At 35.8% G+C, this 10,252-nt stretch overlaps 1 protein-coding gene, 1 long non-coding RNA gene and 1 other non-coding gene across 4 annotated transcripts; 2 read left to right on the plus strand and 1 right to left on the minus strand.

The window, feature by feature from the left end:
• The first annotated feature begins 741 nt into the window (after positions 1–741).
• On the plus strand, positions 742–848 carry LOC141716544 (small nucleolar RNA R71). The gene has a single exon (XR_012573250.1). It is a non-coding gene; the product is annotated as a small nucleolar RNA R71 (small nucleolar RNA).
• Positions 849–2,554: 1,706 nt separating this feature from the next.
• Positions 2,555–3,440, plus strand: LOC141713380 (uncharacterized). Its single transcript, XR_012571946.1, has 2 exons — positions 2,555–2,860; positions 2,967–3,440. It is a non-coding gene; the product is annotated as an uncharacterized LOC141713380 (long non-coding RNA).
• Positions 3,294–10,013, minus strand: LOC141713379 (ubiquitin C-terminal hydrolase 15-like). 2 transcript variants are annotated; one of them, XM_074516767.1, is made up of 14 exons: positions 9,668–10,013; positions 8,940–9,296; positions 7,963–8,410; positions 7,458–7,875; positions 7,187–7,329; positions 6,988–7,076; positions 6,828–6,913; positions 6,565–6,727; positions 6,109–6,232; positions 5,847–6,004; positions 5,675–5,759; positions 5,169–5,381; positions 4,673–4,734; positions 3,294–4,399 (listed from the first exon to the last, which is right to left on the minus strand). In XM_074516767.1, exons 2-14 carry the CDS (start codon positions 9,227–9,229, stop codon positions 3,859–3,861), a joined length of 2,820 nt encoding a protein of 939 aa, XP_074372868.1. In that variant the 5' UTR covers positions 9,230–9,296; positions 9,668–10,013; the 3' UTR covers positions 3,294–3,858. The 2 variants fall into 2 exon arrangements, with proteins under 2 accessions (XP_074372868.1, XP_074372869.1); XM_074516768.1 differs by lacking the exon at positions 9,668–10,013 and having other exon boundaries at positions 8,940–9,548.
• Between the last annotated feature and the right edge of the window lie 239 nt (positions 10,014–10,252).

The raw sequence follows: 10,252 nt of genomic DNA on the forward strand, positions 1-10,252 counted from the left end.
TTAGCTTCTGTATCACTTGGAAGAGTTCCTTGTGGTCGGTTCAATAAGGCGTTAGCAATCTGCCCTATTTGATTCTCCAGATTCCTGATAGAAACCGTTTGGCTTTTGCACATCAGCCTCAACTCCTCCAATTCAGATTTTTCATTAAAAGATGGACGTGGTCCTCCATGAAATTATTGTTGCATCCCTTGTGGCTAAAATTGATGTCTTGGTGCAAACTATTGCTGGAAACCAGGGGGATTGAATTTCTTGTTTCCGAACTGCTGGTACGGCTGTTGTATTGCATTCTGATTGTTGCTCCAGCTGAAGTTCGGATGATTACGGTTGTTAGGATGGTACATGGCAGGAACTGGCTGCTACAGCCTATGAAAGTTGCTCACAAACTGAGCTGATTCACTAGATATAGCACAATGCTCCGTCGCATGCGCACCTGCACACAGCTCACAAACACTGGCTATTTGATTAACTCAATAGTTGGCCAGAGAATCAATTTTCATAGTTATCGCCTTTAGCTGAGTAGTGATAGCCATAGCTGTATCCACCTCAAGAACTCCTGCTACCTTGCTCTGTGGCATTCTCTGGGTTGGGTTCTGATATTCATTTGCAGCCATCATCTCGATCAGCTCATAAGCTTCCTCATAGCTTTTAGCCCATAAAGCTCCACCTGATGTTGCATCGAGCATAGGTCTCGACTGTGATCCCAACCCATTATAGAAGCAATTTTTCATCATCCAGTCAGGAATTCCATGATGTGGACACTTTTGCAGCATCTCCTTATAATGCTCCCAAGCTTCACATAGAGATTCCCCTGATTGTTGCGCGAATTGAGTAAGAGCATTCCTGATTGCAGCTGTCTTTGTTAGATATATTTGTGATGTCTGAAAGAGAGATGTCCTAAGTCCAATCATGTATGAGGATTTAGGAATAACTTTTATGTCATCTGTTTTGATTTCATTGATATAAATAAAAGGCTTGTTTTGTTTTTATTGCGGGCTCTATCTATTTAAATGTTTAAATAAGATATACCACAGTTTAGAGTAAAGCTTTTTATAGATTGTGATGAGATCATAATAATGAGACCTAAAAGATGATAACTCTAAACTTAAATAGTTCATGGTCGTAGGATTACTAACTGGTAATTAATAATCTGCAAAGATCGGTACATAGTATGCTTGCTTCATTATGAAGGATGTTTGTTCTCATAGACATTTGTGTGGTGACACTATAGCTAGTATGTAGGTGCTTATTATAGAATAAGTTCACTGAACATGACTCACACAACTGAACAACTGATGGAGTTCACTCACGTGTCAGCAGTTGTTCACATAGTGATAGTTGTACAAGTATCCTTAGACTTGAGATCATCATAGTCATCTTGTGTACACTGAACTATGCTTTGGTTTAGTTCTTAGTCTCAAGGGACAATTATAAGGGCTCTACTGGGTATAGGAATTTGTACACGAAGATAGTGTATGATCAATAAAGGATCTACCCCTTCCAGTGTAGGAAGAGAATGTTCAATGCTGATCCACTTATGTTAGTTCAGGAATCTCTTGCCAGAGTGAATAAAATATGATTAATATGATTAATTAATTAATCATATTTAATGAATTAGAGAATTTATATAAATAATGATAAAATAGTTTTATTATTATTTATTTCTACTATCGGCTTAATATTGAACCTACAAGGTCACACCATAAAAGAGAATGATTTAATGGTGAAGGAATTAATTAATAATGGCTGATAATTATTTATTTATGAAATAAATAATTAATTGGCAAATTTAATAATTGATTAAATGAGATTTAATTGATTATAAATTAATTAAGAAAAGGTTCTTAATATTATTAATTAAGAATTTAATTTTTGGAAATTAAATCAAGTGAGAGAATTATTTCTAAAGAGTTTAGAAAAAGGATTAATAATTAAAAGGTGTTTTAATTATTAGTGAGAATAATAAAGGGTTAATAATAATAATATTTTATGGCAAAATTTTCAGCTGGATTTTCTCAATTAAAAATAGAAATTTAGCCATAACACCCATATTATTATAATTTTTAAAATTATTTAAATAAATTAACTCGACCCATATTTTGCACGGAGTACGAAGTAGTAACATGAATTGACTTTTTCATGGTACTCTGGCCAGATACGAATGCAAGTATTAGAACATGTTCCGTAATGCTGAACTTACATACAGCTCCTTCCAACTTGTTTACGGAAAAATTTCAAAATAATTTTGTATTATGTATTTATGTTGAATAATATACATATTCTTTTTTGAGGCTACGTTCTAATTGCATATTAATAAAAATAGCTGGTTTGAAGGCAGAAGCAAGTTTTGGAGATTTGCTAATTGATTTCATTCTCATTTGGAAATTTCATCAAGTTGATCGAATTTGGATAAGTTCGAATTTAATGTTTGTTATACTGAGATATAAACGTCAAACCCGTAACCACTTAAGATATTATAGATTGATTGACAAAAAGATAGAGTTAAGTAGTTAAGGATATCAACTTGTTGACTTGAGATACGAAATTAAATTATAAACTGACAAAATTTGTGCCAATAAAAGTAGGCATGGCTTGCAGCTTCATTGTGCTACCAAGCCCTTCCAAAGATGAATGCTTGCAAGTTGATGTGCGCATCACTTCTCTTGAGCATTGTAGTTTTGGACAGAGTTGTAGCGAGTCCACCACCATCTTGTAATAATGTGGAGTGTCCGACTTACAATCTAATTGACTCCGGACCAGGAGGCGCTTACGAAATCCGGAAATACACTGACATTGTTTTCATTACAACTTCTCCGATCCGAGGTGAAGGATTTCTTCAAGCTACACATTCCGGTTCCATCTCGTAAGGACTGTGTCCCTCTTATCTCGTAAGTTATATATGTATATATATATATATAAACCTTAATTTGTTGATCTACAAATCAACTTATCCATGCTCTGTGTTGTAGGCCACTTATATACATTGTAGGTAAAAATGACCGGGGGCAAAGAATAGAGAGGGCAGCTCCAGAGGTAACCCAAGTCTCATTATCAGGATCAGAAACAGTGTATGCTGTGAGCTTTTACATTCCCAAGAAAAATCATGCTGAATCCGCCATTACCAACAGATGAAAGCCTTAAAATCCAAAGAATCCCAACAACTTATGCAGCTGTTAGGCAATTTCCAGGATCTGTATCAGACACTAATGTCGTAGATGAAACTAATGCTTTGATCAAAAGTCTTACCGGGACCAAATACATGGCAGCCATCAACAAATCTTGCGGTGGTGATCCGGCACATAATTACTTTGTTGGGCAGTATCACTCTCCCTTCTTGCTTATTGACCGAACCAATGAAATCTGGTTGCTTTTCCAAATGTAAACACATAACTGTAGTGTAAAATCACAAAAAAAAATGATATGAAAAATAATTATATGATTTATGGTTTTGTTTGTCATATTCATAAAAACCTGCCTTTAGGATATGACAGTGTGCCTCAGTGGCACCTACTGTTTAACAGAAACCAAAATTCCAAACGAAGTATAAACTACTAAAGCTAAAAACAGGGCTTGAACACTAATCGTAGATACGATCTACAAAATACAAGAAAATTTGTCACTGCAAGATATGTATTATGTGCCTCCTTTTCAACAAAATGTTGAAAATGTTATGAAGACCCGGTTTCAACTACCTAATTACTCATCTAATCACTTGTAATACACATCAAAATTTACAATGATTAGAAGTTTGAGAAGGAGCATCTTCCCAGTTGTCCTCATCTCCTACATAAACGTAAGGGGGATCTTACTGAAGGTGCATTATAATGCTTCCTGTCTTCTCCAATATGCAATCTTCAATCTTCAATCAGGAGATTGAGTTGAGAGTAGGGAATCGAAAATAAACCCATTCTGCACTGAAGCATATCTTTTGTGAGATTTACTGCTGTCATAACTGCAACATGATACAGTTCTATGGGAGGAATACTCCGGCACATATACTGTGTTAAATATCGAGGACAGAGGATCCATATTGCTTCCATCAGCACAATCCACCGTGCTGAAGGAGTCACGAGTACTCTCAGTGGTGAAGGATGCGTCATCTGAGCTGGTAAAAATGGACCAGTCACTTGAGTTGGCATCTAAGAACTCCATCTTTCTCGAATTTGGGTCACCTTCAATAAATGGCAAGTTATTTCTATCTAAATTATTAACAGTCCCATTGGTAAAGCACATAGATGTCTCTGGTTTATGATCAGACGAATGATATGCATTGAGAACGTTCCCACTGATATTAGTTTCTTCTGTCCTTGATAATGTTTGTGTTTTTGATGACCAGTGCTTTGGAAGACCTCGAGCTTGCTGTGGTATTCCGGACTGAGTTCTTGCCGGACGAGGGCACGACCTACAAAGAAATATTAAACTTTTCTAAAAATAAGCAGGAATTACACATTACAAAGTTGATATTCATTAAATATGATCATATAACCAGCACTATGATCATTCCTATACCACTATATAAAACTAAACGGATTTTATGATCGCAATGGTGTTTTACAGTTTCAGGATTTTCTTCTAGTCAAAAGAAAAACAAATGATCCTAAACATTTTGTAGACAGCTCATATCAGTAAATTGGTCTACAGCGAATTTAAAAATTTTGCTCCGGCATATGCTTACCTCATATAAAATAATATATATGCTTCTTCAGACATGACTTGGCTCATATGCACTGGCTGCACCTGTAATCAAGCATATTTTAAACATTCAAAAATTTATCTAAGAAAACACTGAACATAAGCAAGTCCCGTCAGGAGGACCTAGATTGATTTCATAGAATTTCTTTTCCCCTAAAAAGAAGTACGAATTTATAGTTGCACCAATATTACTAGATTCCATCCACACCTCATTAGAACTAAACTGTTGTAGCAATATACAAAGGATGCCTGGAGAAAAGGGTAGTGGACTGGTTGGGACTATATAACACTACTGAGTTACAGGTTCGAGGATTACAAGAATCGAGTATATTTTGAAACCCTGAGAAGAGAATATTAAGGCTGGGATATATCAAAGCAAACATGTAACAAATAGGAAAATGGTCTTCGAAACATATATTATTTATCTAGATATTAAGTAGAGCTCCCACCAATACGTGTATATATAATATTCTGGTTACCTCAGTGTCATCAATCCTGAACCAGCTTCCTTGTAAATTCTTTACATAGGCAATATAATGCCCAGAAAAAGATGCACTCTGTGTATCTAAATGCACAACAACAGCATAGAGGATGTACAGTGGAGGAATGTCATCTGTTCCAGTCATGAATGGAATCATATCCAGCATGTCTGGAAAAGTAATACACTTACTTATCTTCCCATAATTTCCCTCCTGAAACAGAAAAGGAACTGAATCAGCCTCAATTGATTTTCAGATATGCGGTTAAAAGAATCTGCACCTAAATTGCTCTGAGAAACATGAAATGAAAGTTCTGTGAGGGTGCAAACAAATTTGTAACCGACATGTGAATTAAAAATGTTGAACAGCAGAAGATGAAAAAGACATGATCTTGGTGGCAACCTATTATATAGAGTCATGCACTATTTATTAAGCAGTAGAGTTGACGGACATTATTGAGCACATTTCTAATAAGTTTTACTCGTGCTGCTGAGCAAGGTAGATACCTGGAATCTTTTTAAGACAATTGTTAAGATATTTGGAGCCTCCTGTATGCTCAACTGTTTGCGGGCTCGGACATAAGCAGCACACCTTTTTAAAATATAATACATTATATACAATTGTAGTGCAATTCCAGAGAAAATTTGAAAACTTTTCATTTGGCTACAGTAATCCAACCTTCCACATCTATACATGTTTTCTCCATCTAAATCTTCTGCGCTTGTAAACTGAGTTAATGCATCTTCCAAAGATTCAACCCATCCAAATATCTCCAATGTTAGATCCATAATGCTTTCATACCGTTCTGACTCGTTATGACATCTCAAACATTTGACCTGGTTGAAACAAGCTCGACTTGTGAGTCATTGCATCCATCTAAAGAACCATATCATCTATAACTTGAATCTGATAGATGCTGAGAAGGTGAAGACATTTTTACCTTAGATCTAAGGCGTCCACCAAAAGTGTGATGTATAAAGGTTGTTTCCTGCAACTTAACGTCTACCATATTTTCTCCATCCAATCCCTCCAGCCCTATAGATTGCATCGAAGTAACCAAAAACCTAATCACGAAGAAGCCGATTTGGGTAAGTATTTAAAAATGTAAAACTCAAACACAGCTCCGCCTTTTTTCTTAGACAAACTGGTCGCACATTTAGGCTTTTGTGTTAGCTCACACAGGCACAATTCTCTATTAAAGACACATACATAGTGTTACATATATATGCACTAAAAGTGTTGTAACCTTCTATAAAAAGTTTTGATTTTTGCAATCCACACAGGAAACAGAGATTGTCAGCAAACATTAAAAAACAAGTGAAATTCCACTGCTCAATAATCAAAGTTCAGAAGAAAAACCCGAGCGCAAAAGGAGAGTAGATGCAGGATTTGATACCTTAAGAACTCATGTGCATCTTCCTGACTTCCGTCACCAATTTGGCAATTAATATTACGCATGTTTGTAAGGATTCTGCTAGGTGACAGTGGACCTCCACTTTCTGTCAGTAAAGTTGCATGCTTCTCCAGTTCACACATAAGACACCAATCTTTAGCGCGGCCTAAATTTACCGTGTACCATTATTTTAATTTTTTTTAACAAAAAAGTAATCAGCTCTCCATTACGAGAAACAAAAAGGGGTACATGAGATGTTAGCTTACAGTATCTTGAATGAGATCTACGAAGCAAAAAGATAGTCAGAGGCTTTGTGAAAGTTAGGCATTGCAGCACAGCATTTGCATAGCAACTGTATTTACTGCAAAATTTTAGTTGCCTATCTCAATGCTTGATACAAGAACAAGTATAAATATAAGAAGGTACCTATTTCCACAATTTATGAAGCCTCTAGGTGACAAGTTCCAAAAATCACAATGATAGAACTTCACAAACTCATCGTATGGAAATAGCATCTGAAAACAAAATATGCATTAGATCTTGTCATCAAATCTCTGTAGCCAGAAATAGGGTGCTGTACATATTTTTTGGTATTCAGCTTTTAGTTCTATTGCACTTCACAAACCTCGATTTTTTTCTGCTTATCATTCGTTGTTACTGCACGATCAACTTTTGGTGACCTCATAAGACCGATAATCTTCCTCAGTCCCATGCTTGAATTCCCATTATGTCCTTGTTCAGGATTGTCATCTTTCGGTCTACCAACCTCTGCATAATGATGACATGATATAATAAAAAGAAAGTTATAACTTATAAGAAAAAGCACGTGTGCCCGGCTGAAATTATCTAGACATACATATATATAACAAAGCAATAAAAAGAAGTATAGGGCCTACTGGATTCATCAGCAAATTGATCATTTCTCTTCATGTCTGGACATGAGTGTTCAGTTACTAACTTCACTGCTGATTTCGATGACTTATGCTGTTTTGATCCAGGAATGTGCTGTACACTATTAACTTTGGCGGTGCTTCTTCCAGAAGTTTCTTTTGATAAACAATCTAATGGTATTTCCTTATAGCCGGAGGTACTTTCCACGCTGGCTGGGCTTCCTTCACTGGTTAACTCTGGTCCTAAGTTGCACGAACTTGTTGCAATTTTGGTTCTATCCTCTAGATTTGATATTCCAAATCCGTTTTTTGATTCAATTATGTTTTCTTGCATTCTACTTTTCAAAGTAGTATATACATTACACGATCCTTTGTTTCTTTCATGAATTCGTTCTACTGATGGCCGAGAATTACGCTCATTTAACTGCAGCCAACAACAGGCGAGCAACATTATTGAATTTCAAATATTGAAGAATTTGAAAGAAATAGATGATAGAGTAAAATTAAGAACCTTAAATTCAACTTGTTTGGACAAATTACTGCTAGATTTGACGGAAGAAGTAGCTCTATGTCTACAAGCATCTTCAGAAGACTCTGATATTGTTCCTTCCTCACTTATTAATATACCTTCCCTAGATATACGAGAAACCTGCTTGTCTAAAGATCTCTTGATCGGGTAGGATTTAGGGGTACCCTTCGCAGTGCAAGCAGCAGCTTCTGAGGAAATTGTGCTGTCAGGGGGATAAATCGTATGATGGTCAAGTATATTCTCCTGCCTAGACTGCCTGATTTCATCTTCAAAGCACTGAGAATATATGTTGCCATCTAATAAGATCCTTTCCTGAGTAGAATTTTCATTAACGACAGCCTTAGGAGATGAACTGCTGCTGTTGTGTTCCATTTGATGGCACTCGTGCTTGTGAACTTGCCTCCAGTGAATTATTTGACACTTTCCAGAACTGCAAAACAAGTTTGTCTAAGTTATTAGGTAGCATTTTAAGAGCCAAGTGCCTCCTTTTTAGGTTTCGCTCGAATATTCAATAACAAATATCTATGGGACTAAGTAATCTGCAGCAATAGGAAACAGAAATTATAAAAAATCACAATCAGAGTTCCTTAAAGATATTTGTATTCTCCCGGTAAATGCATCACCTCCTGCAGTATAATCTATTCTACTGTCTATGGCTCTATGTATAATCTATTCTACTGTCTATGGCTCTATGCTATATAACAACTCTCCTCGTTTGACTGACAAGCACTCAGACCATAACAGTTCTATATCTGTTTGGCAAATCATGCAAGGCTGAGGATTTATAGAGACATATATAATGAGCAGTACAGCAGTGGACCTGAAAATGTGAGCTTCTATGATACTCTCTGGGTGTGTGTGTGGATAACCGAGATTAGCAATAGGATTCTTCCCCCTCCCAAAAAAAGATTAGTTATCAAATTCTGCTTTTGCATTAAAAATCAAAGGATCGGTCATACCAGTAGCGAACAGACTTGCAACGGGAGCAGCGGGTCGTAGATGGAGCATAGCATCTCGCACATTCATGAACATTAATCTTTGGCAATGGTGGCACAAGAGGGATAAAAGTTGCAGCAGTCACAGATTCCGTAGTAAGCACTTCATTACCAGCACATTGAGTGAGTAAACTTAATCTTTCCTTCTTCTTCGACACCTCACTCCATCTTCCTAGTAAGAAATACGCAACCAAAGGAAGCACTACGAAGAACACAAATAGGGCAGTTACATCAGTTTCTTTTGGCTCAAGCATATCCAAACCAGCATACTCATGTCCAAACAATCCCCTCAATTTACATCTCCAAAACCATCTTCTTTGCCTACATATTCCAAACCAATGTCAATGCCACAAACCAAAATCAACAATGTGAGCTTTCTGCTATCAATTAACTAATCAACTCAAACCTAAAATTGTTTTATAAATGTTCTAGTACAGTATCAAAATCAAAGAAAGGTTTCTTATATATAAAGATCAACACTTGTACACTAGTTGTCAATAAAATTCATAAAAAAAAGTGTTAATACATTAAAAATTTCACATGTATTCAAAGAAAAAGGCCCAACTCAAATGAAGTAAAAAAAACCCAATTGAAAAACAATAACTAAAAATACAAGATTCCTACAAGAAAAGCAAAATGGTAAAATTAGATAAATATTGAATAAGCCATGAAGATAAAGGTCAAAACTTTACCAAATAGAAGAAAAATCAAGAAAAGCCCCACATTCTACTTGAATGGTATACAGATTCTTAGATTCTTGAAATGGTAAGAAAACAAACACAAACACAAACACACAGCTGCCCACTCACTCTTAGTAGATATGAATAAGTGTATTTGTACTGTGTGCAAGTCTGTATGTATGTAAATGATTCTCTTTCTATTTTTTTACAGTTTGCACCCCCACTAGACAGAGAGATTCACAAGACTTTGTGAACAAATGTTTTGGTCCAAATTCATTCCGTACTCTCTCTCTCTCCTCTCTCTCTCTGTCCTGCTCGATTAGGCCTTTAAACAATTCAGGGGGCTCCATCCCTTCTGTACTTTTAGTTGATAAACAGGTTTTTCAGTGGACAAGGCAGTCACTAACCCGGCCTAAATTTATCAAAATTATGGATATAAGCCGTTCCACTTAAATGTTACTGTTCCTTACCATTTTAGTTGTCACATTTTCTTTTATAAAAGTTAAAATGATCAATTTTTTACCAAAGTTTAAATATTATTCTTATATTATTTTAGTAAACTAAAAATTATATATTAAAATAGATTGAATCTACTTT

This window comes from Apium graveolens, chromosome 3 (genome assembly GCF_009905375.1).
Source record: "Apium graveolens cultivar Ventura chromosome 3, ASM990537v1, whole genome shotgun sequence".
Taxonomy (NCBI): Eukaryota; Viridiplantae; Streptophyta; class Magnoliopsida; order Apiales; family Apiaceae; genus Apium; species Apium graveolens.